The sequence below is a fragment of the Falco punctatus genome, assembly GCF_963210335.1.
Source record: "Falco punctatus genome assembly, chromosome: 7".
NCBI classification, from domain to species: domain Eukaryota; kingdom Metazoa; phylum Chordata; class Aves; order Falconiformes; family Falconidae; genus Falco; species Falco punctatus.
In genome coordinates, this window is record NC_137587.1 from 42,861,005 (window position 1) to 42,888,744 (window position 27,740).

At 45.5% G+C, this 27,740-nt stretch overlaps 1 protein-coding gene across 2 annotated transcripts in view; it reads left to right on the plus strand.

The window, feature by feature from the left end:
* The first annotated feature begins 3,230 nt into the window (after window positions 1-3,230).
* SYNE2 (spectrin repeat containing nuclear envelope protein 2) overlaps window positions 3,231-27,740 on the plus strand; it is a 189,300-nt gene continuing 164,790 nt past the window's right edge. Inside the window, exons 1-2 of one of the 2 annotated variants that reach the window (XM_080395851.1) lie at window positions 3,231-3,358; window positions 20,029-20,144. In XM_080395851.1, the coding sequence (XP_080251977.1) occupies window positions 20,054-20,144 (91 nt within the window). In that variant the 5' untranslated portion in view covers window positions 3,231-3,358; window positions 20,029-20,053. Of the gene's footprint in view, window positions 3,359-5,865; window positions 7,333-20,028; window positions 20,145-27,740 lie in introns of those variants that run through there. The other variant, XM_080395850.1, reaches the window with a different exon arrangement.

Here is a 27,740-nt window from a genome sequence, read left to right on the forward strand (position 1 = left end):
CAAGACTCCATGAGACTTTTTCTGCTGAATTTGATGGCACATGGAAGAGTCTCAAATGATCAAGAAGGGGGCTGACATAATTCTGCAAGTAATAGGGCTTGGCTTTGATAGTGCATTTTCTTCTCTCCTTCCTTAAACACAGGGCTGAGATCTGGCAGTGAAAAGTAGCAAATCAGTCAGAAATGCTTGTTTCACTTCAAGGACATGCGCTACAGCAGTCATAACACAGAAGTTAAGAAACTACAGCACAGCCAGAGTGCAGCCCTTCACCTTCGGCTGTGTCTGTGGAGTACCAAAGACAACGGTGTTACTTACTATACAAACACCAATTAATCTTCAATAAAATAAGTAAAAAAAGTACATAAAGAGCGCTCATGGGTCGATCTGTCGCAAGGACAGCATGAACTGGAGCATATGTTTGCCAAGGCAGGGCAGTAAAGTTGTAACCAGCTTTGACTGGTGCTTCTGCAAGTTGGGCTGAGCTGAAGTAGCACTCAGAGAGGTGCAGGGTTCGCTTTTGCCTGGAAAAGAAGGATTTCCTTACAGAAAATCAGGGCTCCAGATCTGGCAGAGTCTCTCTGAGTGTCTGCACGTCTGTGGGAATTAAGAGAAACTTTAACAAGTATGTACGTTTGGCTTTGTAGCCTTCAAATGCAAGACTTTGCTTGCTTCTGCTTATTTTAAGCGGGCTGATGTGTTATCAGCACAGGTTGAGGAGACGGACGATGTATTGGTGCTGGCAGGAAGAGGCTTTTGGGAAGTGGTATTTTTCTTTGCATAGTGGCTGACCTCTGGTTGTGTAAAGCAAATCTCAGTATTTATACCCTCTCACTTCGCGAAGCCTGCAGCCAAAAGCCAGCCAGTATCAAGTGGAACCAATCCAAGGAATTCCTTCCTTTCCCCCTTGCAAAAGCCCTCCTCTGAAGCTCTAGAAGAACCCCGGGTTGCTCCATGTTCACATAACCGGGCCCCTGCTTCGCCTGCCAGAGTCCTGGCAAGGCAAGGCCAGATGACGCTGCCCCTACGGCTGGGGAAAGCCTGGACCTGGAAGGGGGTAAGCTGGCTCGGGCCAGGGAGCGCTGCCTGAGGCGAAGGGAGCTGAGCCGGGCAGGGCTGTGAGGCCGTGCAGGGAGGGGAGAGGTCTCCAGCTGTTGCCTGCTCGTATTCCCGCTCTTCCACAGCTGGCTGGGAGGCTGCAGAGCGGTGACAGCACTGAGGTACTTTCTTGCTTTGTGTCTCCATCTCCCCAAGGCCAGAAAGCGGTTCCGAGCACCGCACAGCTCTTCCCCATCCGGCTCCGGGACGAGCCGCTGCCCGGGGCGCGAGGGCCGGGTGGGCTCTTCCCGCGGGGCCCGGGACCTCCCCCGGCCCGCTGAGGAGCGGCACAGGCCGGGGCAGAGCCCGTTCCCCGGCCCACCCGGGCAACCCGCGCCGCCGGCTGGTGGGGGCACGGGAGGGTGCGAGGCGGCGGCAGCCCCCGCCCGCCCGGCGGACGGCGCGGCTGCGGGGTGGGAGGCGGCCCGGGGAGGCCGCGCAGCCCGCCGGGCCCTCCCGCCGCAGCGGGGGGAGGCGGAGCGCCGGCCGGGCCGGGCTGCGGGGGCCGGGGCCGCGCGCCCGCGCCGCCTTCCCGCTCGCGGGCGGAGAGCGCGCTCGCTCGCTGGCAACGGCCGGGGCGGGGAGCGGCCGGTGCTGCCGGTGCCTCATCCTCCTCCTCCTGCCGCCGCCCCCTCGCCCGCCGCCGACGCCGGGCCTGCGCCCGTGGTGAGTGTGCCCCGCCGGGACCCGCCTGCGGGAAGTTGCGGCGCGGCCCGCTCGCGTCTTTGTGCGGAGAGCGGTGGCTCCGCCGGCCCCAGCCCGCCGGTGCCGCCGCCCCGCCCGGCGCCCTCCCCTCCGTTGCTCCGGTACCTGCCGCTCTTTGTTCCCCGCCGCCTTTGTTCCCTCTGTGCCGGCTTCACCTTCGGCACCGCCCGCGCCCCCTGCGCAGCGACGTCCCACGGGGGGCGCGGAGGGGACCCCGCTCCCGGGGCGAGTGCCCCCTCTCCCAGCCCTTTTGCTGGGGAAGCGGCTGAGGGGCCGGGGGGGGGGCGGAGGCAGTGGCGGGAGTTGGCGGGGCACGGCCGGCGGCGGGAGCCGGGCTCTGTGGGAACTGCCGCCCCCGCCGGGCCCTGCCCTCCCCTCCCCGCAGCGGTGCCCGTCCGGCGGCGCAGCCGGCAGCGTTTCCCCGGCGGGAAGCGGGAAGCGGCTGGTTCGGAGGCGGCGGGGAGCGCGGCCGGGGCGGGGGAGCGCTCAGGTAAACGGCGGTTACCGGCCGCCCCGCGCCGGGCTGGGGCTGGGCGGGCCGGGCTGGGCAGTCGCTCTCCCTTGGGTTCCGCGCTTGGGAACCGATGGCGGGTACTGGCTCAGGCAAAGTTCTCGGGACAAGGAGCTGCTACTTTCGGGCGGTTCTGCCGCCGGCGGTTTGGTAGCGCTGGGCCCGGGTAAAGCTGTGCCGGCTGCGGGCGCTTCCCGCCGCGTGGGGCTGCAGCCGCTCCCGGGGCGGCGCGGCGGGGCCCGGGCCGCGGCCCCCGGGGCTCTGGGGCTGCGGTCGGGGCGGGCTCTGGGCGGGGGCTGCGGGGTTAAGGGAGGGCGCTCTGGCCTGTCCCCTCACCGAAGGTGAGATGCCGTCACCTGGCTTTTAGATGCCTAAAACCAGCCTCCGCCCTCCCTCCCCTCAACAGGGTCATTCCTCTTGCTCCTGTGTCCCGCCTGGGAGCTGCTGGAGGAGTTGGGAGGCAGAGCAGGTGCGCGCTCCTCGAGTTACTCAGTACCTACACCGAGGAAACTTCACTTAAAGTTTGGCTGCAACTTTCTCACGGCCTTTGTCAGGTCAGCGAGCGTGTGCTCCTCACACCTCCGCGTCCCTCTTTCAGCATGCCTTGTGTCCTGTCTGCCCTCTCCCCCTCTTTCTGTCATCCCCACGTTCTCTTCAGCTTTCGGGGCGCTCTCACGTCACAGAGACACTTACGACAAAGACGTAAGTGCCACGTGCAGGATTTGGGCCGGTTATTGTGACCGCTGGCCAAGCTAACAAGACCATAGCGTGTTTATAGCCCCGCTTGAAACGCAATACCTGCAGGAGGGACACACGTGGCCTCTGGCGCCTGGGTAGCTGAGTCACGGGCTTCAGCCGCTCCTGGGGTGGATTTATAGCTCCGGGAAGGGGCACGGTGGTGGCTGTTAACGCTGCCCACAATAACAGTGTCTGCTGCCCCACAGGCACACATGCAGCTGCCTCACATTGAAATCGGGGTCGCCTAAATAGCTGATTTCTGAGGCAGAAGGTGACATGCCTTGGTGGGAGAGGACAGGGTGACGTGGGGTGAGTGTGAGGTGGCAGGGGAGCGGATGGCAGTGGGGACGAGTTGAACCAGAGGGGGATGGGCAGTGACATGGGGGAGTTTGGAGGGGTGATGAAAAATCAGCGGTAACCACAATCAACGCATTGCCCTGCACTGATGCATACTGTGGCAATGTTTGGACCCTACTTGTGTGAGATGCTGTACAAACACGTGCTCAGAAGTGTATAAATTATGTTTGTTCTTTTCTACTTCATAATAAAGGGTAATGAATAATTGCTTTTTTACCCTAATTATCTATAAAAACATGTAGCAGAATTCCTTTATTTCAACAGTTCTTTACAAATAACCTCAGGAAACTGTATTTTAAGTGCTGTTCCTATCATACTGTGTTAAGAATTGACTGTGATGGTTTAAGAGGGCCGAAGGAGCTGTTTTTCTCCAATTAAATCTGACTAAAAGCTCATTAAAGTAAATGAGAACTTTGTTGGTGTCAGTAGCACTCGGCCAGTCCTGTAGCATGCTAGAGATTTTTTAATTTATTTGTCAGGCAAAGATTTTAGGCATAGAGACAATGAGATAATTCAAGAAGTGGCATGCATTGCTGGCTAATGATCTAATAGGTTGCAAATGCTTTATCTCCCTAGCTGTTAATTTTAAGTTTTATGGTGTATGGGAACATAGCAAAAGGCAAAAATTGTTGCTATTCGTTCCTTTGCAGTTTTAAACTGTGGGTTTCATGTTATTTCTGCTGATAGGATTTTGGGCAAAGTTGCTTTGTGTTTCAGGAGAAAAATGGGCCAGAGTTTAGCCCTTTTACTGGGTTTGTTATACACATTGTAAACCCCCTTTACCAGTAATTAATTCTGTTAACAGTGAGTTCAGCTCTGCTTAGTTTCCTCGCTGTCTGAATATAGAAATGAACTAAAGAAAAAATCCCAAAGAGGGCATGAAGAAGCACAGCTTGGAAGATCAGGTATAAAGAGCCTCATTCATTTGGGTTTATCTGTAGTACAGGGATATGCCCGTACTCCATGAATCATCTCCTGACATCTGTTTGCAGCGTTGTTTTCTTAGCAACTGCGGCTCTGTTTCAGATCTGGACTCTCAATGGCTGGGTTTGTACAGAGAGATACGAAGAGATGATCCAAACTCGTCCTAGCAAAGCTGTGCCCTTCAGCCCATTTACCCAATTTCTTTTCTTCCCTGGGCACAATAAGTACTGGTTTTAAAAGTCTACCAGCTGAGATGCTTTTTCTGTGTATGTGCAGAGATGCTTATCTCTTGCTTACCACAACTAAAGTGTTTCCTCAAGATGATCTGGCAGTGTGGGAGAGCACATACCAGGTTGCAGTGGGCTGTGTTGTTTCTCATGTTGAGGGAATGAGCCGTGTGTGCCACCACACTTGCCCTCGCTTTCCCATGGTTTATTTTGAACTGTCATGGGACTTTTAGATGTGGGAGAGGACCTGGTCTTGGAGGAACGCTGGAAATGCAGACAGTGGTGGCAGAGACCCACTCCTAGCAACGTGCCTGTTTGAACAAGTAGTTGGATTAAGTGGTGGGATTATACACGTGGAGTGTCTATGAGGTGTATGAGTAACGCTTCGGGACTGGATCCATAAGCTGTGATTAAAGGGAAGGTGACATTTCCTACAGCTTGCACCTAATCGTTCTTTGCTTGAATTCCATCCCTGGCCAGTGTGGGTGGAATACTCCTGTAAATGAGACAGAGCCTGCATAGCCACTGGGAGATCAGGTTGATCTGATTTGCCAGCTGTGCTCCTTAGAGGGGATTGAGACCTGGCTGGGGTCTGGGGGATTTTTTTACTTCAGCTGATGTGGATGAGTTGGTCTAGAGTGTAAATATATGTCTGGGAATAAAAGTGGTATGTCTGTGCTAAGGCTTCCCTGCAGGAGCAGGAGATTATACCTGCTGTAGCACGTACAACTACTGGACTGTGAATCAAACCGTATAGTGTATGTTACCCCATAGGACATGGATTTGACTGTCTTACCCTTCCTGGACTGACTTGCATCCACTTGCATGTGGAGCATGAGGGGTGTCGGCAGCAAGCAGTCACTGTGCAGGATAAATGTATGAACGTATTTTGGCTTGAGATAATGCTGAGAGGGGAGAGACCCCTGATGTCTGGAGTGTTTTTATCTGCAAAGGGATTCCAGAGTGGGGTCGGGAAGGCTAAACAGTGCCTCTGAATACTGACCAGCTTCCTGTGGCCTTCATGGATCACACACAAACCCCAGTATAAGTGAGGCCATGAGGCAGCCAGCCTCTGTAGATCACCTGTTTCAGAGTGTTCACAGCAGGAGACGAAGCAAGCCGCTTCTGTGGAGATGTGACAGGACCAGGACAGGGACAGAAGAGGGCATGGGGGAAAAACTTCTGTTTAGTTCAGCTGCGTACCCAGAAAGGGAGAAAGGGCTGGTGCAGAACAGGCTGTTATCTCCCCACAGGAGGGGAAATGGGGCAGAGCTTTGACTCTGGCCATAACTTTGGTCACTGGTTTGCTTTCTAGTGTTCCTGCAGCGTGCTGATAACTCCCTACACAATGCAGCCGTGCAAATTGGCTTGAGAGGTTTTTAAGGAATTGCTGACCCATATTACTGATACAAGCAGTACTATTTGTGGCCAGGGATGGGGAAGAAGAGAAAATAATAGTATTAGTTACCTGAGCTTTAAGACTCAAGCTGCAAGTTCTATCACAGGAAATGACAATTCAGATGTAAAACAAAGCACTTGTAATTACTTTGATGGAAGTGTAGGGAGGAGGCAGAAATGTGGGTTTTACAGGAAAAAACTTTTGTTTTCTGGATCTTTTGGCCTGTTGGATGCCAGGAGAAAGAGAAGTTGGTGAATGATGAAGGGGCGAGGCAGAGAGGGGAGTGAATACACTGCTGAACATACCTTGTTGGTCTGCAGGAAATGGCCTGCATACAACTGGCCATGAAGCGGTTGTAAAGACCCTTTAGAAGTGGGTTCAGCTCAGTTTGCTTTAGTGACATCACCTAAATGATGCAGGGAGAGAAACAAAAGCTGCCCCGCAAGCAGCATGTCCTGCTTCTTGGAGGCTCTCATGCGGTGAGCAACTTGGAGTTTTGCTTGCAGGCATATTTGGTGAAAGCTTCAAGTTCAGTGACTGGATGGAACCCTTCTAGCAAAGCCAAGCCCTCTTGGTGAAGGTGGATGCATACTGTCTAGCTACAAGATGTTTATGAGGGAGGGAAGCATAGAGCTTGTGTGATGTGTCTGGTTGCTTACTTCCTTTCTCCCAACTTGAAAGGCTGAGATTCCTCTTGCCATGCTAAAACATAACTATCTGCAAGAGAGTTCTCCAGACTCCTTTCATAGTCACTAGAGAGGAGCAAACACTTCTGGACCATGATTCATCTACACTGAATTGAACAGTTAAAAATACACCCGACGAACTGCCCTAAAAGTGCCTGTTTCTCTCCATTGTTTCTGCAGAGTTCAAACAATGAATGTGCATGGAGGCATCTCTCTTGTAGCTGTTTAGTGTCAGGAAAGCTGAATCTCGGCCAAAGTGTCTCATATCCCAGCGGAGATTCTAGGAGGGCTCCTAGTGTCCTCATTTCTACCAGACTTGGCATCCATGTAGGTTGCATCGTGTCAGGCAGTGTGCCTGGAGGGCTTTACCCAAGACTGGAGAGCAGGCAGCAGTGCCCAGTTCAAAGTCATCCTCCTCCCCTGGTCAGTCATTGGATTCAGAAAAGCTTTGGGCTGGACCCACAGCGCCAGACAATCTTCTGCTATAAATATGGGGCTGAGGGGATTTGCGGAGTGGCTTTTTCAAGGTCGCACATCAGGTTAGTGGCAGAGGTGGAAGCGGTGAGGATGACTGCAGGCTGCCGGAGGCGTGTTCCTTCCTCTGCCCATGCTCCTGGCAGCTGCCTTGCAATCTGCTGCTCTCCTGGGGGTGAGACCAGCTGCCTGGCTTTTGGGGGTGGATGGTGCCTGGTAGGTACTAGTTTCCTTTTTGTGAAAACTTTTTGCAAAATTATATAGGCTGTTACTCATCCTCCTTTCCCTGTCCTTTCTCATCCCAAAATCCGTAGTTCAGGCACATAGCTGAATTACTGTGTATCCATTAGGCTGCTGAGGATGATTGTACTTGTGCTGTCACAAACAGATAAGCCTTGGAGTAAATGTGCTATAGTTCAGGCTCGTAGTGGCCTAAGACAGCGTGTGTGATTATTCAGTCATGTTCAGAGTAGGTGTGGAACTCTTTAAACAGACATATGTAAACCTTGCAGTGCATATCTAAATGCAAAACTCAGAGAGTTTTGGAACCACACAGGGAGCTGTGACCTGGTCTGATCTGAAGTGTTACTGCCACCGCTGAGTTATTTAGCAGCCTGGGGAAAAAAAAAATAAAATCACGAGCTCTTCTGGAAAAAGCCTAATTTATCTGTGCAGGGAAACCAGGGTAGGTTAAGGATAAAATTCCTCCTGTGTGGAGAACTAGTTTACAGCAGAAAGACTTCTCTTGCTAAGTGAGCTGAGTGTCCAAGGGGAGAATTTGCTGAAGGAATTTGCTTGTATAGCAGAGATAGGAAGTACAGACAAGTGCCAAGTGTTAAATGGATCCTGTGCACTTCGGATTTCAGACAAATACCAGAGCATTCTCCTACCTTTTCGATAAATGAGGAAAAATACGATAGCCATGAAATAGAAAGAATGTGTTGTCTGAGCCAGGATTCAATTCCTAAAGTTCTGCTGAGGGGGTCCATGGGTGAACTCTCTGGAAGTGAAACGAATGGCAATTTGATCCCAGAGAGAACAACTGGGGAGAGGAGGGAAAGAGTAAACTATTAAATAAGGGCTGGGAGAAAAGCCAGTCTCTAAAAATAAACATTGAAGATCAATTCCTGGTATTTCCTGGTATTGTCATCTGGCATCACCAACCACTTAGACTGCAACAAGGGGTTTCACAGGTAGCAGACTGACAGGTTTAAGGTTGGTTTGGTTTGTTGTTTGTTTTTTTTTTAAAGAAAAAAAAAGTGTCTGATTGTGAACAAATGCTTCCTACGCAGAAGTGGGTGGGATGTTGGTGATGAAATACTCCTGGGATGGAGAAAGCAGAGCTTGTTGTTGTAAGAAGGAAGCAAGAGCAGAGCTGGCTTTGTTTTGGAGGGGTGAAAAATCTGAATTTTCTTCCTATTTATGTGCCCTGGGCACCTCAGCAGTTCCTAAGGGGGAGGAAGCAGATACCTGTGCAATGTAGGTGTGAGTAAACACTGTTCCTGCAGAGCAGTTGTGCCTTACTAGTGCTGTAGGTAAACTTGGAATGGCTTTACAGACAACATTTGTGAGGGAAGGCTTCGCCTTGGAAAAGCTTGAGGTGACTGAACATGTTTCTTCTTGCAAAGAGTCTCTGAAAAGCCAGTCTAGGAGTTTACTGTCCCAAAAGCCAGTGGAATTGTAAGGAAATTGAAGCATATCCTGTTCCAAGGAATTGCGTTGGCGGTCACATGCCATCTCCTTGCTGGAGTTTTGTCCTGGACAACTGGAGTGACTGCGAGAGGTACATCTCTGCAGAATGTACAGAGCCATGCCTCGGTGGGCTGGGGTTGGCTGGGGCAGCCAGACGTTGTGGCTTGCGGCTTACCTCCCCTGCTTGGCCGTGGCCTAGCGGCGCCTGCCTGGCCCAGGAGAGGATGGCACCGCAGCTCTGTTTACGCAACATGCGTTCTCTGTTGCTTGACTGAACTTGCCTGTAAGTAGCTTTTGTGTTAGTAATGTTGCTGCCTTTCAGCGAGGGAGATGCACAGGGCTCACAGGCCTTCATCCTCTTTATGTCTATTGTGAAAAATCCCGATTTTCAAAGAAGGCAGCCTGGACTTCTCTGTGATTCAGACACTGATGAGGAGGCTCTGTCATCCTGCGTGCTCAGAAGGGGAATGCGTGAAATAAGTAAGGCATCCTTTAGTCTGGGCTATTTCTGATTTGGAGTCTTTGGCTTTGCAATTGCAACTGTATTTTTTTTAATCTATTTTGTATAACATGAACAGTTTATTCTAGCAGGTTACTGCCTAGCACCCAGTTCTTTCTCTTGCCTTGTCTATGTGCAGTTTGGCTGTTTGGTCCTCTCTGGCAACCGTACTGGTAAGAATAACAGTGTTTGGCCTGGTTTTCACTGCACACAAAAAGTTATTCTACAGGCTTGAAACTATGCTATAAATCAGAGATTTAGGTTTGTGTGATGTTTTTTTCCTCCCCCCTAAAGCAACTAATTCTTTGAAAGCAAAGAGAAAGGCATTTTATTTGTCTTAATCAGTAAACAAAAGTGCTTCACTTAGTGGAGTAGTGGAGAGGCTCTGCTGAGTTGCCTGTGCAAAGCCCTGTTTTTCTCCTGCAGCAGAGGGTCCTGCACAGTCAGCATGGGAGACACTGTCGAAAGGCCCTTTTCATGTGTGCAAAACCAGCACAGACACACGAATGTGCAGGCTGTGCTTGGAGGAAGGCTGCTTTGCCCACAAACGTTGAAGTGCATGGAACAGAAGGTGTAAAAACTAAACACAGGACCCTGACTAGCACTTTGGGGGGGAACTTTTAGCTGGAAGAATTATATGGACCTGAAAAACTGACTCTTTGGAGAGACAGCTCCTCCAGGTCAGAGCAGAGGTGTACTAGGGGAAGAGTGGTAGTTTGCACTGCTGTAGCCTCAGCTGGACATGCTTGAGAGAGAAGCTGATGAATTCACAGCTGCCAGGCTGGGACCTATCATTTAAATTGTAATTTGCCCTACAAATTTGGCAAGCTTCATTTGCCCATTCGCTTGACAAATCTCTTTTGTGTTCTGCTGCCTGCGTGAAACAGCAAGAGAGCTACTTGGAGTAGATTACTTTTCTCTGCTATATTTAGGGATCAAAACAAGTTTGTGATCTTTACAGGAATACTGCCAAAGCAGATAGGTTTAGCATGAGACCTGCCCTTTCTCTTTTGGCTCCCAAATGCACATTGCATTTCACTTCCCTGTCCTGACAGCATCGATGGCTCTCTCTGCAGAGGTCTGTTGTGCAAACATTGCGCTGACACTTCCAGTGATTTTGCTCAGTAAGAACAAGTCCCTGCTTTAGTGAAAACTCCTGCATCTAGATTGCTGTTATCCCTGCTTTCCCCTTTTCTTAACTTCCTGAAAGAGCAGATTACTAGTCTTCAGGAAGATCTTTCTAAACAAGCACGGCCTTATGATTTAATTGAGGAACTCCAGGCCTTTTATTGCTCAGGCCAGCTTCACTCAACAGAATAATCTGTTTGTTAACCATCTGACTGTTTCCTTTATTTTGGGAAAAGGGGAATTAGGAAGGCAGTAGAAAGGAAACATTCATGCTACTTCAAAGGCAGAACATTACTAGGAGTCTGATTCTCATTAATATCGTGTCATTAATACAAAGCAGGTGTAGTTATTACGTACTGCTATTTTAAATACCTTTTACACCATGTGAAGTGGCTCCAGTGTTAATGAGAAGCTGGCTGTGAGTCTCTATTAAAAGACTAACCGAAGAATTCCAGTTGCAGTCCAGGGGAAAGAAAGAAACATTTGTAAATAAAAGATAGAACTTATTGCAATACTTCTTGCTTGGTTGAAGCAGGAAGCGTTGTTCGGTTTGTTCTGGAAGCGTTGTTTGGTTTGTTCTGATCAGGCAGTCCCCTGCACGAGAATTGAACTTGCTGTGATTGCTGGCAATTCCCTCCCCCTTCCCTTCGCAATTGTAAGAACTGACTCTGGGCCAGGAAGCGCGGAGGAAGGGGTATGATGAGCTGCGAGCAGCTCTTCCCTTTTGAGATGGGAGCTGTGTGCCTACAGGTCTGAGGTCTGTCTGCACCCTGCGGCGCCAGGACAGCTACGGCCGCGCTGCACCCTTTCCCCAAGGAGGCCAGGCAGAGCATGGCTGCTCACCACTGTGCCTGCCTGCTGCGCCTTGCCTGAGCCCATGTTGCCAGGGCACGGGGGTCAGCTAGGGGTGTCTTGTGTGGGAATGGAGAAGGGCTTGTAGGACAATTTCTTTACAGCAATTGTTATTGTGTTGCATGCTTTCTGAGTTAACCAAGCGAGTAGGAAGAGGTCGTGTTTATGCACTGGGTGTACTCCCCAGGTATAGCCACGCAGATCTTGAGCCAGCTTGTGTTTCTCATGTTGTTTTTACCATAACCCTTCCCTGCAGTCCCCATTATCTGTCAGAGGTGGCCTTGGGGCTGCAGCTCAACTGGCGTGCCGGTCAGCAGGGAAACACACAAAGGCTTTCAAAGAGCTTTTCCATTCTGGCCTTGTGGCAACACACCACATAAACACCATGGCTTTTTGCACATCACTGCAGGCTTTTGGGCATTACACTTTGGGCATTGCACAGGTAGATTTGGGCTGGGATGTGCATATGGGCTTTGTGTTTTGGAGATTGAGTTGTCACCCAAACCCTTGACTTTGAAGGAGCCATGAAGTCAGCATAGTATTTTTGGCTTCCTGCATAGCAGTGTACCCTTCAGGGATGGATGGGCATGGCATCAGCTTTCTGAGCCTCCAGACATTCATCACTCTTTCTTTTTTTCATTAACAACTGTGATTTTGAGTTCTGAGCAGTTCTTGTTTTTATTAACGATGTGGGAGAACTTGGAAGCCAGTTGAAAACTGAATGTTTTCTCCGACTTTGGAAAGTGTACTTTGACCCTGCATTTCCACTTGGGAATAGATAAATGTGAGATAGGCCCTCATGGGCAAGCAAATGCATCGTGCATCTCCACAGGTCAACTCTTGTGAATGTGGGAACAAGGCTTAGCTCTGTTAATAGAAGTGGGTTTGTGTGTATGTTAACAACAGCATGGAGTTAGTGCAGTTTTCAAACTGTGTAATTGTACCAGGACACCTAATATATTACCACCCCTCAGAAAAAGAAAAGGTTAAGAAAGACACTTTCCTAACCACATTTTTAAATTGATTAACGCAAGGAGAAGATCCATTGTGCTTCTGTAACAGGCAGTGTTACTGATGTGTAAATCAAAGACAAACCAGCAACATTTGCTGGCCTTAAAAAGTGGTGTGGCTTTTGTATACTCATATGCTTGTCCTGGCATGTTTTCAAAAATTATAAATAGATCACTGGGAAGTCCCTGGATAACAAAAGTGTACTGCCGCTGGTTGTCATAAATAAACTAGTAAGAGATGTCTTGGTCTTGCAGCTTTTATTCTTTGGAGGAGTCCTTACTGGTGAATATAGTTTAGGTGTGTCAGTTCGCACAAGGCAAGACTATTTCTGGTGGCCATAGGGTGTAGCTTTGTGTCCATCTCTGTATCTCCCACAGATTTAGTGCTTTCTGGGCTTGGTTCTTTCTGAGCAGACTTGTTCCGCCTTTTGGAAGCTTTTCCCTTTCTGATTCCTTCATCTCCAGCTGTACTGATAGCTTAGGAAGACCCAAGGCTAGACTTCTTTCTGCATTATCTCAGGCAGTGCAGAGTCTCTCTAATGGCATGTGCTTATTAAAAGGTGGGCTGATACCCATCTGACTGCTGTAGGATATTATGTAGGATCAGAAGGCTATAGCCGCTTTTTTCCTATCACCTTCAAAGGGATGGAAACCTAATGGAAACCCTTTTCTTCCTCCAGGAAAGTGCAGAGGGTGTGCTGTTATTGCTTACTGGATGATGACAAGTTGGGGGCTTTTTGCCAAAAAGAAGGTGTCAACTGCACAAGTGGGGAGGCCAAAGTAGATGTCAGTGGTGCTGTCCTGATTTTTGCTACCTGAGGATGTGACTTTGAAGGGAAGGGGATCAGTATGTTTGCTGTGTGATCTTAATCCAGCTGTGGACATGTATACAATCTGAGGTCCCCCACAAGAGCAATGTTGGCAAACATTTTAAATGTGGAAGGGATAAACTTCATTCTGGAGTTGGACCTTAAAAAAAGGGAGCGTTTCAGCGCAGAGATCTTGGAAAATGTGTGTTTTGAACAGAAATTCTTCCCCACTCTTGACACTGGGTGAAAAAATGGTGAAAGCCTTGTAAATGAAGTGTTGAGAAGAAAGCATGACCATCAGACTTAAGTGCTGTGTGAACTTCTCTGACTTAAGAGGTGTGAGTACATTGGAAATGAGGGGAAATAAAATATCATAAAAAAGCAAAAAACCAAACCAACTTGAAGGGATTTTCTGTGATAATTCTTTAGGTCATATTATTATGATCTGGATGCCAACAATTTGCCTTTAGGGAGGCTGTGACAGACTTACAGAAAACCAGTTTACCAAAAGAAGGTGGCTCAGCAGCACTTTGTAAGGCTTGAGACTTGCACTTCTGAATGTTACTGCTTCTTTCTGAATATAAAATAAACTGAGATCTTTGTTAATAACTAAAAAGGAAAAGGGCCTTCTGTCAGTCTGCATTGTGGAGCTTTGCTTCCTTTGGACTAGTTCATCAAAGATAAAAATCTGCTGTTTCTGTTCATGACGTTGGCCTGAGTGAATACATGAGTAATAATAATCTGTTGCTAGGAACAGACTTCAGTTTACATGTAGAGGCCTCTGTGGAAGGAAAGTCTTTTGAGTCCCTCGATGGGTCATAAATAATCAGTGGCACTTCAAAGGAGGAAAAAGTAAAAGCAAGCGGCTGGAGATGCCATGCAAAGATGTCTGCAATTCATATTGCAAACCAGTGGAAAGCATGTAGCCAGCGTAACTGGGAAAATATGGGGCATGCGTCTGCAAAGGCAAAACCAGCCAAGCAGGGGTTTACTAACAGTGGGGTTATAATATTCAACTACCTCTAGCCAGGCTTGTTTGCAAGGTGTCTGCTGCTTTCAGCTTTAAGGAGTGCATATCTGAGATAATTTCATGCCATATGATTTTTCAAGATTGGCTCATGGGGAGGGGTCTGAGGGTACATCTGTGCAGCAGGCACAGTGTCGTGGCATACAGGAGTTAGCTGTAAACTCAGAAGCTGAAAACGGTCTTACCTGGGGCAGTATGGAAATCACACCAACTAGTTTACCTTGCTTCCTAATTAGTGTGCACAGATATCTTGTAGAATGCACATGAAATACACATTTTATATTTTAACTGTAGTTACATAATTGTTTAGAAAATGGCATTTTCACTGTAGAGGAGCATACTGTATAACTTTTTTTCATATGATGAAACCTTCCTATGCTTGGTACTGTGGAAACATATTTATAAACCATCCTGATCCAAACTCTAATGTTAAGGCTATGAAATCCTTGCTAATGAATCCTCCAAATCCATCTGAAATGTTTTTTTCCCGCCTTTCTTCTGAGACAAGAATGTCCTTATAAAGACCCTGCTTAAGAAGAGCATCTCATAGGTCTGATTGGGACTTACATCTCACTGGAGACATGGTATTTAAATCAGTGTTGTCTATTCTTATGATAATGGCATGTAAAACTTGGGTAGAATTATCTTCAAGTTGGTTCCTTCAGGTTTCTAGTCTGCTGCCTGCACTTAGGTTTCTCTCTGTCAATGTGCCCATGTCTGTATGTTAATACCCAGGGTTTTTTTTTCACTCTGCTGGCTAATTTCAGCTGAACTTGGGAAAGGAAGAGAGATTCCAAGCAAGTTAAGTGGAAATTACATAATATGACTGTGTTGATCTGTTTCCCACCTATGTTTTTAGATGCCTATTGTGGGAACAGCTAGAGAGGTAAGGAAATAAGTACTCTACCAATACCCAGTAGAGGCAAGCCTGGGTTTGAGGATTATGAATGCTCTTGTCATGGGAAAAGCTTTTGTTGATGGTTGAAACATTTGAGCTATAGGTTAAGCCCAGGGTGTCGACCATTTACTCCTCTGGAGAATGGTATGGAAAGCTTTTCTCTTGAGGAGTACATTTGTAATGTACCTTTCTTGTGTGTTGAAACACATCTCCCACACTGAAGAGAAGATGACCTCGCCCAACAACTCTGGTGCAATTCATATAAGTTAATAAACAGGAAACAAATCCATTGGAAACAAGGTCCCAGCATTCCTGGAACTGTCTTTTTGGCTCTGTGGTATTTCACAGGTTATCCCAAGGTGTAAGCAGTTAATGCTTTCCTGCATTAATGCTAGACTCTCCAGAAAGAGTGAAAGACAAGGTCATTCTCTTCACCTTTGGTTTTATCCCCACTGAAAAAGCATGGTGTCGTTTGAAAGCATTTGATTTATTTTCAGCACTATAGGTATGTATTTCCTAGTTGTCCTGGAAATGAAGGATTTGGTTTAGCTCTGCCATTCATTGAATAATTATGAAACAAAATAATTGACTTAAATATGAACTAGAAAAAAAGGTGGTTGTTGTTATTACCTATGAAAAGCATTGCTAAGCAATCTTACCCATAGCTTGATGGTTTTAGACTCTTTAGAGGTTGATATGATATAATTATACTTAGTATACTTTATTTGAATGAAATTCAGGATGGGGGAAGGGCAAAGGGACTAGCATATCGTCCCTGTATAATCTCTTCTCAGACAATCTGTACCTTGTACCTTTTAAAGAATACTAATCCTTGCAGGTATGTCCTCCAAGAGTGTGAGTGTCTCCCCTTCAGAGCAGCTGCGGAGTCTTCTGTTCAGGCTGGGCAGGAATTGGAGGCAGGGCAAAATGTATGTGCCGTGGTGGATGGTGACTGGGGAGTTTCAGGGATGTGAAGGCTTTAGCACAAACTTATCTGGTATTAGCTGTGTGATTTTGTAACCTGCACTGTGGATTTGTTGAGTGGATTTCTGCATTTAAAAAGACATTTTAAAATGTCTCATCCTTTTGGGAAGGAGGTCTTAATTTGACCTTAAAAGAAAACAGGAACATATGCTTTTTTTCATTTATACATGTTCTATGATCATATGCCATAATTTATTTAATAATTTAATTAAAGTTAATGCTTTAAAGCTTAATATACTTACTGCTTTAAAATCCTGAAAGTTTTATTAACTTCAGCTACTTTCATGCTTAGAGATCTGAACTAAGTTTGAGGTCCCATCACATGAAGTGCAGTACAAGCACATAAAAGGAGATGCTATGAACTGTGTGGCTGCTGTAGCTGCAAGGGGATGGGGACAGAGGAGGAACAGTCACAGAAAGGTTAAAATTGCATTTTGTTTTGATTACAAAACTTTTGTCAATGCTGTTCATGGCTTTTGCATATATTCCAGTTATTATAGAAGATTTTTTAATGCCAAATCCTTATGCTAGACTATGCTCCCAATGTCTGTAGCATTGTGCGAGTTAGGTGAACGTGCTTTGGCTCCATCTGTGTCACCATCTCAAATTTGGATGCAATAAAATCTAGCAGATACGTATGTTTTCGCTGTTTGGGGATTTTGTGCTGCTTTTGTGCCTTTAAAAGAGAGTCCTTAAATAGTGCTTAGTTTAAAATAAAATGGAAAAAAAAAGAGAGAATAAACTTGTGTTGAAGAGAAAAAGAACATGCGTCGCTACTGATGTTCTGACGTTGAGTGCATGCCCCAGAACCGCAGGAACATACATAGTTTTGGGGATGTCTTGCTTGTAGGTTATGCTGGTGTGGCAATGGCACGTGTCTACCTGTGTGCTTCTAAGTAATCTCACACTTTACATGGACACCCAATTTGAGTTATAACCTTAAGTCCAGATTCAGGCAGGCTTATTCATTTCACCTGTGGATTCACTGTTGCCCAGGTTTTACTATTTCTTAAATGTCTCTGAAGGCTTACAGTTGGGCACTGGAAAATACAAGGTGGAGGGAATACAGTTAACTATACCTGTGTCCTGGGAACAAAAAGCAACAGATCTGATGATGTGGTTTGGATTTTGCTTACATACTCTCCATTTGGGTCTTGCTGCTAACTTAGTATCTTTCAAGGTATAGTGATCACAAAATCAAATTCAAGACATACAGTGATACCCAAATGATATGAAGGCCACCTGACATTTTGCATTTTTAGACTTTGGTTTTGTGTTGCTTGATCTTGATAGAAAAAGGAGGGAATTTCCCAGGAAGGATTGCATCTGCTTGGGTATAGGCAGCATTGCTGGGAGAACTGGATTCTTGCTCAGCCCTTGCCCTTGCTCAATTCCTGCAAGATGCTAGCCCTGGCATTTAAACCCCAGGTTTTATCAGTGGCAGCTAACTGTGTGGGTTTTATTTGATTGTCTGACTTGAGACTCATACTTCTAGCTCAAGAACAGAGAACTTCTGAGAGTTCTCCAGGGTTGGAAGTCCTAGTGTCCCTTTAATAAAGGCAACCACTTTATGTTGTCTACTTCTGAACAATTCCAATCTTAAAATCACATAAACCCTTTGTGCCACTTGCCTATATGAATAGGCTTTATTAGAACCCAATATTTATCATAGAATCGTAGAATACCAGGTTGGAAGGGACCTCAAGGGTCACCAGGTCCAGCCTTTCTGGGGAAAAGCACAGTCTAGACAAGATGGCCCAGCACCCTGTCCAGCAGAATCTTAAAAAGCGTCCAATGTTGGGGAAATCCACCACTTCCCTGGGGAGGTTATTGCAATGGCTGATGATTCTTCTTGTGAAAAATTTTCCTCTTCTGTCCAAGAATCTCCCCAAGAGTAACTTGTACCCATTATCCTTCATCTTTTCCATGTGACACCTTGTAAAATTTCTGTGTAGCACCCTTTATATGCTGGAATATAGTGTTAAGGTGTCCCCTAAGCTGCTTTTCTCAAGGCTGAACAAACGCATTTCTCTCAGCCTTTCCTTATATATCAGGCTTCCCAGTCTTTTGATCATCTTTGTGACCCTTCCCTGGACCCTTTCTAGCCTGTCCACATCTTTTTTGTATAGCTGGGACCAAAACTGAACACAGAATTAATTCCAGGTGTGGCCTGATGAGCACTGGGTAGAGTGGGATAATGGCTTCTTTAGCTCTGCTGGTGATGCCCTTGTTGATGCAACTCAGTGTTCTGTTGGCTTTCTTGGCTATTTAGAAATTTTCTGATTTCCATTCTACCCTCAAGGCATGGCTTGCTTTTATCATCTTGTTCTTGTGCCTTCTAAAGATCAAATTAATCCTTTTCATACTCTTTTTGGTAGGCTAAGCAAGCCAAACTTGTAAAACATTTGTTTTCCTTTTTCTCTGATTATCTAGTCAGGTCTCATCTTTACCTGCCCCTGCGAGAACTCCCTTTTCTTGAATCTGGTGCCTTGAGTTTTTAGTCGTAAGTTGGTGGTGACTTTCGGAAATGTTGCATACTCACTGCAGCTGTTGGAATCAGTGCTTCAGCCATACGAACTAGCATTATTTCTCTGGAAAACCAGAGGCAAATTAGCGACTTTTTTTCCCCTTTATTTTCTCTGTGCCTTTGCTTGTTGATAAAATGATGTCCCATGGTGTGTGGGGGGTTGGACTAGAAGATCTCTAAGGGTCCCTTCCAGCCCAAACCATTCTGTGATTCTAAATGTGGGCAATAACCCCTGATGTCACATAGATGCTGTAAATGTGAATTGATTGATGTTTCTGAAGTGTTCAGATGCCAGGGTGATGAGTGCCATAGAAAGTCTTGGGAGGAACTTAATAATCCTGTCATCAGAGCAGCTCTTGGATAAAGCACAAGGACACACATTGTTCAGGGTGAGGAAAACAAAATATTTAATAGCTCCTCATTAAACGCATGTTGTCCTTTCTGTGCAGTGAGGGAGACAGGGAGTGAGGAAAAATAGTATGTAGTGGAGTACACAAAGGCTGCCTCATAATTCATATGCACAAGGGAACATAAAAATTTCTCTGGCATTCTTTAGTGTTGTGTTTCCTTGCTCCTCTCTCTATTCACGCCCTTTATTTTGACATAGACTTGGTGGATGAGTTATTAATATATGGTGTGTAAATCCTAGTACTTCTGATGAAAAGCTTACAGTTATTTAGGTAACAAAGCTCGTTTAAGGTAAACCCTTGTTTAATTTTCAGCTTTATATGGTTGTGAATTTAAGTTCTTGATAAACATGAGTGTATCTAAGTATACAGTTTTTCCTGCAGTGGCAAATGGAACAATGTAGCTACTGCAGTACCAGAAACAATGTTAGTCTTTTTAAGAAAGATACAGCATATCGTTTACGAAGTTGCATTAGAGACAGGGGAGTTATCAGAGGAGGGGAAAATGGAGGAGTTGGAAAAAGAAACTGCTGCATAGGGTTGGGGAGTAACAAAGGTACCAGACAGAGACAGCAGTTGTAATTATTCTCACATGATAACTGCTGCTTTTTCATTTTACTTAAATCTTTGCAGATTCTGCCTAAATTGTTGCTGTTCTGCAACAACTTATCTGGACAGGAAGAGAACTCTGAAAAGCACAAAGATTTTTTTTTTTAAATTGGTTTTGGCAGCAACAGTTCTGCAGAAGGCATTGTAAGCCTTTGTCACCATGACTTTCTCAAAGCAACTGTGTTTGAATTTTCCTAATCCTAGTACTTTTGTTTTCATGGAAAGACACGCTGGGATCCATGGTTTGTGTTGTGGAGTACTGCTGGCCACCATTAGAAAAGAGTCAAGGGACCAAAGTTTGGATTCATGCAGTAGGAAGTTACTTTATTCTGTATGAGCTAAGGAAACAGCCTACCAAGGGAAGAAAACACAAGCCAAAACACATCTCATCACCACACACTTGAGCATCATCAGTACTTATGTAAAACTGTAGTGATTTTGGTTTTTTTCTTTTTTGTTTATAATTTCAGTTTGGAAATTGATTAAAGAATCTCCATGGAGTTAAATATGGCATCAAAGCAGTCATCTCCTTCAACAGAGGAGCAGGCTTCCTCTGAAATAGATGATCTCTGTCTATCGCTGCAAGGTAAGTTACTGTAGTTTTCTGTGCCTTTGTAATGTAGATTTTTTTGGCAAAAGTCTGTGACTGTGTGTACAAGTTGAAGGGACTTCTGATAAACCTGTTAAAACTAGCATTATGATCAGTGTAGTTAGTTCATGTCTGTGCTTCTTTGCAGATGTTTCTATGTTTTGTGAGAGGCGCTTCAGCAGTGAAAGATAACAGCTCTTGTAGTACTTTCTCATATTTTCAGATCTGTTGCCTTCTCTGGTACAGATGTGCTCACTAGTTCTTATATTTTGTTATTCAGAATACATGTTACTGTAAACTATTTTCAAGGGAACTGCCAGTATGAAAACAGTTATGCCATTTCATTAGTTTCCTTGTTTTCAATTTGCTGACAATTAGGTGGTTACATTAAGCTGTCTTAATGAGGCTATTAACCACAGTACTATTTTATTTGATTTTAGTTTTGGTTTTCTGTTCTTACTGCTAGATCCCCTGGAAGTGTAGAAAGATAGCTTGTGGCCAAAACAAGTAGAAAATCTTTGTGGCTTCTAAACAAATTTCTTAGAGATCAGAGTCTTTCATCTGTACTGGCAATGAGTTACAACTTATTAAGGAAGCACTCACTGGATGATTTTTAATTGTTCCAATTTAATGGCAGCTACCGGGATGGTTAGGTGATAATGAGTACATCAGAGCTGGCCTCTCAGATAGGCTTTCTGGGTTTTCTGATCATGTGTTGAATTTCCTTCTTTAAGAATTTCCTAGGAAGGCTGATTTTTCCTCTGAACATATTTGTGAAAACATTCATGGAGGCTACCAAGGACGCTAGTCCAGGCAGCAGGACTAGCACTGCTGAAAAGCCCGTCTTTGATGTATGCAGAGCCTGGTTATTCTAGGATGGATGGGCTGTCGTGTTTCCACAGAGCTATTTCCTTTTAGCTCACTTGCAATGAAATTACTATGGTGCTTAGTTGAGAGAAAATATGTTTAAAACAGATGGTGCAAAAGAATATTCTGCCAAGTCACTTCTGCAATCCATATTTGCACTAATATTGTCATTGAAGCCATGTGTTTTGATGAGTGAGTGTTAACAGTGGTCTAAAGCCAAATGTCTTTAATGGTGAATTTTCTTCCGTTTTGCTTCAGTATTACATTTTCAGGACAGCAAGCAAAAACTCCTAGCAGACAGGAGCTAGTCTGGCTGTTGCACCAAGCACAGCTTGTCAGACACACATTTGTTGTGCCAGTCAGTCAGCCTTCGGTACAAAGACTGAGGTGGCTGTTGTCATGAAGTGGGTTTGGAAAACACTGCCTAGATTTAAGGCAGAGGGCGCTGAATTAAAGTTACATGCGATTTTAGAATAGGGTTTTATTTTGCAATAATATTTATGCTATTTTCTGAAAAGTCAGATTGATGTTTGTGTTGAATAACAGTAGGGCTTTTTGGTCAATATCGCAGTGAAAGAGCCCTGCTTATTAAAATGAGTAAATTATATTTCTTTGTTGTCGTAATTTGAGCTCCTAGATTACACTGAAATGAACACACTGCAAATCTGGGGCCAAGTTGTATGTGCCTGACTGTTGTAAAACATCCAGAGACATCCCTTAGATGCAATATAAGCAATTTTTGTGATAATTAAAGATGCAACAAATGGTACAGGAGTGTTCTATGTATGGAGCTGTGATGCTGCAGCATCTGCTCTGGGTCAAACAAATAAACGGCAGCACAGCTGCAATGAAGCACCGAAGACACATTCCCTGACCTGACATATAGAAACCATTAGTAACTCTACCTGCTGATCTGTGGTAGCAAAGGTCAAATAAGAATAATAGGGTCACTCAAGGAAACAGGTTTTTCCATTAATAAGAATCTTGGGATGAGATTTGCAAAGCAGCCAGAGACTTTGATTACTTCACATCTTCAGGTTCACCTGGATAAGTTGTAGAGAAATCTCAGATTGAAGGAATAGCTGCTTATAACTATCAGAAAAGCAGCTTACTTTTTGAGTGACTAAAGATGGGTGTAAAACTTGTTATGAGCTGCTTTTCAAATTAAGATGTAGCTTCAAAGGGTATGTCTAGCTTTGTATAATACACAGAATCACAGGAGGTATGCATAAATACTTGGTGCAAAAGAAAAAAGTAGGAGTGAGATCTAGTCTGAATTGCTCATATTTTAATCTACATCTAAATTCTTTGGGATCCAATCTTCTATTATTCCTGAAAGGCATCCAGTGGTGATAGAGCACTTATCTAGTTTGGTTAATTAGGATATAGCTTCCCTCCCAGCGTTGCATTATAGGCTGGCCCCACAGACGTGTCCAGTCTGGCACTCAGCCTTAGTGGAAGAGGCACAGTCAGGGTCCAAAATTCTTTTCAGCTACCTGAAATGAGGAGGTTTGTCACTTTCTTTGGCAAGAGAATAGCTTCATGGCAATGTTTTGATAACTGTTGTAGGTATGACTACTCTTTGCCGATGAGCAGGAGGGTGGGATTGCAGCAAGAGAATGTGCAGCCACTTGTGGATGGGTGGCTACAGCAGAAACTGAACAGGGTTTGTGGCACTCTGGAGCAGGAATATTTCTTGCTTTCAGGATGTAGATCTCTGTACCTGTGGAAGGATCCAACCTCCGCTTTCCCTCCCATGCACAAATCTTTCCCTGTTCTTCCTTAGGAAAACAGACAGAGCCTGTGTGTGGAGCTTACGTCAAACCTGTGCAGAACTCCGTTTTCCCTTTTTTCCGTGCTTTACTGAGCTAATTGATAGCAAGAGAGTGTGTTTTAGCTCTAGGAGTTTGGGGCTTGCACTTACTTTTTCACTGTTTACTTAACTGCAGGGGTCCTAATATTTGGCTCTGCTTATTGATCTATGTGCATGTTACTGCTTGTTACTGTACCCCAAAGGATGATCATATCAGAATGTGGCTGCTAAAACTGTTTTTGAAGAGTGTTTAATGATATAAATTAATTATATTGTTTCCATGCAATTACGTCTAATCCTTTATGAATGATTTCAAGTGAAATTGAAAATACAGTGGTATGTATGGATAGGTTTTGTTATGCCACATATAGTAGATTGCACTCATCTCCAAGGAGGACATCTATCTGAGACCCGATTATCCAGAGGTCAAGTAGACTTACACAGCAGTATTTTTTTTTTGTTCTAGTTGTATGCCTCATCTGTTGGGGCCAGTATGTTGTTACAGCTACAGGTTTTTTTCTTTAACCAGAACGATCATTATATGTTTATTAAGTTTTTTCAAGAGTGGCTTTTACAAACCAAAAAGCTCCCATAGGAGCTGCACAGGAATTTATGCCCTGTTTCTGCTGCCTGCTGCCCAGTGAGGAGCTGGTCTGCAGTTCCCCTAACTGCGCAGCTGCCATGGCACATGACAGGGCTGATGGCACTGGAGAGGCAATTGACACATGACACTGCCTAAAAAAAAAATCAGTCATGGATATTTTGGTCTGTTTCGCATGTCTAATGAAAAAATAGATTATATAGTTGTATAAATGTGTTTCCTCCTAGATAAATTTTGGTTTGTTAAAGGCATTATCAGGTGCTTTAACTGGTTAAAATCTGCCATTAAAATGTCTAAGGAGTGGATGGCTTCTGAGCCACCCACACAGGGCACTGAAATCCCAGCTTCACTGTGGATTTTCTTTAAAACGTTAGAAAAGCCACTTAAGCCCTTATCTTTAAAAGTATGTTGATATCTAAATGAAGTGATTTAGTACTTTTAAGAATTTAATCTGCATCCTCTATCTATGCCCACAAGTGCTGCAGTGCCTCGCTTCATGGGCTGTTGTGGCCATAAAGACAGTAGTGATTCAGAGCAGTGCAGCTCCAGGATCCTGGCTATGAGAAGAGCAAGTGTTTAAGAAAGCCAGGAGGGCAAAACTCGGTGTGAGCATGCTTCCTGAGTTAGCAGCACTTTTGGTAAATTGGATAATTTGTTTACAAAAGGAAAAGGAGGTTGAAAGGAATAGTGTAGAAAGAAAAGTTCCCATTTGCCACACAGACATGGTAGTAGTTAATTAGTTAATATTTATATGATACTTGGATTTAAAAGACCTGTTCCTGTAGAAGTATTTTCATCACCTTCACTGGGTTTTGGATAAACTTCATAATCTTGACAAAAAAACCCTGTGTTTGTTTTTAATTGCTTAACACCATGTTGCTGAACATAAATGCTGGAAATAACTCCTTTTTCCCTGCTTTCCTGTCTGCAGAAAATGAAACTGTTAGTGGGTGGAAGGGAAGGGACTGTGTAAAGGGCTCAGGGGTGAATTGCTCACCCTCTCCCTGGCTTGGCAAGTACTTAACAGTTCTTCTGATAGTTCCTGTCACTTACAGCATGTACCTGCTTGGTGTTTTAGTTCTTATCAGCAGTGCTGTCTTAAAGGAGCTTTCCCAGTTATCCTTGCTGACCATGCTTTGGTTCGTTTTGCTGAGCCGTCAGGGAGTGTGGGAATGGTTATTTTGGATGAAACTAAAACAAATGCTCCAAGAAGGTACCATGGCTGACTGTGGTCATTCAGGCTAGAGGTAGTCCAACATAACCTTTCTTGGCTGTGGGTAGGCTACATCCTGACTGCCAGCTTCTTTGATCTGCTGATCTGTTCCTGTTGAGCTTCACTGCATTCTGCTGTAGATACAGCCTCAGCTGACCAGCATAATGGAAAGAAGATATAAAAATATCATACACAAGAGCTTAATTCTTTGTGGCAAAACAGAGATGGGAAGATGACGGACAGGCTTGCACTCATTAATTTCAAACAATTGTTTAATTATATTTTTTTTTTAAAAGAAAAAAGCCACACAGTTGTAAATGGTTCACTGGCAGTGACGCATCAGTCCTTACAATAGAATAAAACCTCTTTGCTGTTTGGTGATGTTTGGTGAGGTGGACAGACAGGGTACATCTGTTCTGCTATGATTTGCTTCCCCCAGCTCCCTGGCAAGGGGCTTTCCTGGGAGCTGCCATCTCCCACCTCAGAAAGGGAGGCATGAAAGGCAGCAGAGAGGAGATTAATGTTAAGTCTGGCTCTTTGTATCACTGTTTAAGGAAGAGTGAGAGTGAAACTATAGCTGGCAGTGCTCCTGCCCTTCTCTTCCTCCTGGGAGAGTCCAGCACCACCATGGTTCCTGCTGTGTCCCTGTGCTCCAGCCCTTGATGATTAGTGTGGTTCGTAGCACTTGTTGATAGCTCATTACTGGGTAAAACAGTCATTGTTCAGCAGCGTGTATTGATTTTTGGCTAGCCTACGTGACACGCTGCTTCTATGTGTTATTCCTCCCTAAAGAGTTGTTCTGAAGATTAACTTTAAAGCACAGGGTGAAATGTGATAGATTTTGGCTGTTTTCAGATTAGCATGTTCTTATTTTGTTATCTCAAATCCACTTTTTGGCTTGGTGAGCTTTGGCCCAAAGTGAAGGAAATGATCAGTTTTTTCCTGATAGCTTTTTTATTCTGGGTCAGTGGCATTTTGAAAACTAGGGCAAGGGAAAACCAAGGTCACTTAGAGTCCTATAAAAAAGCCTAACAAAGAATCCATTCATCCTCATAAAAATAAAAATCCGTATTAATTAACCACATGGTAGAGATAAGAATTTGAGAGCTTGATTAAATCATTAGTGCCTCTGAGCAGGAGAGTCGGAGGGGAGCTGGGAGGGAAAACACACTCAGCCTGAAAATTGCAATACAACTGCCTACCACGGTGCCAGAAACACATCTGTACTGAGCTGTGCATTGTGTGGTCTGGATGGAAACGTAGTGCTGCACTACAGTCCGTGGAAATAATGGCAAGGATGGAGTTCTGTTATTAATTCAGGAGGAGATTTTATTACTATTATTTATTTGGGTAGGAAAATAAGTCACATTGCAGCTGAGATGGCAGCTGCTTGCAAGGCAGCCTGGTGGGTTGCACTAGGCAGAGGCTGTAGCTTGAGGGGGTTTGAGGTGTGCTTAGGTTGTGCAGTGAAATAACTGCCTTGTGCTAGGTGACGTATTTGCCTGAGGAGCTGCCCACATGAATCAACACACATCACAAAATGGCCCATATTGCATAATGGAGTATGTTAATATGGAGACATTCAACGAGAAAAGACCAAATGTCCTCATCCTAACCATTTTCTGTAACTGACCCCAAAAGAAAGTTCTCCAAATCAGTAGCAGTAGTGTGTGTTTGGCAAGAGCTATAGCTGGAAGAGTCGCTGGTGTCAGCCAAAGTGGTCAATATTTGCTTTCCGTCCCTTTTCAAGTGCCAGCAATACCAGCCTTGCCTGCCTGATAAAATGAGCACAGCCACTCAGTAATCGCTCATTAGGTAACTGGAACGCTCCTGCACAGGTATTCAACCAAAGGGTGTGGCTGGGTCCTGTGCTAACATGAAGCCAGTATCTCCATGCCGTTTTATGTCCTCCTTGTGAGCGTTGCAGTGTTGAGTGGTCTGTGTGGCATGTTTGCACTTACTTTCTGTTTTCCAAACGAAACAGAATTTTAAAATTGCATTTGTGTCCGTGTCTTTAAGACTGCCCTTATCTTACTGTTCAACACTATCTTGGTGATATTTAAAAAGAAGCATAAAACAATCCAGCAAGCAGGGGAAATAGACTGTTTCATGCTCCGACAGGATCATAGTATTGCAGATCAGAGGAGGACTGCTGAAAGATACATTAGCTACCGGATGCAAAACAGCCCTCGACACACATAATACTCGAGTGTTTTTCTTGCTGCTCAAGCACCCAGTGAAGCAGAAGAAGGTTTGTGTGTCGGATGGTGGGGTCAGGAACAGGAGGGCGCATTACCCTTGAGCAGCTTGCTCTGCTTTGTGAGCTGCTGAAGCTCTGCGTGGCAAGTACTTCAGGCTGTCTTGGATGATGGAAAGCCACCCAGGACTAGGGTTTGTGTTTGACAAAATCCCAGGGCGTAATAGTGTGGGACATTTTCCTCTGAATGGCATTTTCATTTTCATGGGCAGTCAGGATTTTTTTCCCCCCCCAAGGTGTTGATATTTTTGGTATCTTTCATCCTGCCCAGCCTACAGAAACATACACATCTATTGCTGAGTAGTCTTGCATTTGCCTTATGATGTCAAACTTGCCTCCACATTGATCTTTTGTGCAAGAGCATGCATTCAGGGGTGGCAGAGGAGATCATCTGCTCCCACCCTATCTCCCAGATTTGTTTCTTCTTGCAAGCTGATGGCCTGGCTGGTCTCCAGCTGTCTCTCCCATGTGGTGGAAGGATTTGCCCCAGCTGGGAAGTGGGCAGCGAGTACCCCTGCAGCTGCCTTGCCTGCCATCTCCCTTCGGGCCTGGGCTGTGCATGCTGCCCTACCACTCGCTGCTTCTCCAGGAACTGCCCTTGGGGAACTGCCCTGGGACCATGCTGCAGGACATGCACTGTCCTCTCCTACTCCCCAGCAGGGTGGTGGGCTGGCATCCCCTGGTCCATCTGCCTCCTCGTGTGCAGGAGCTCCAAGCATCTATGTTGCCATGGCCCAAGACCCCGTTCTCTTCCCCGGGCTGCCTGATGCAGTGGGGAGAGGAGCTTGCTGCCACCTCTCAGGCTTTGCTTCTCTGCTGCCTGCAGTGAGAGGCAGGAGCCT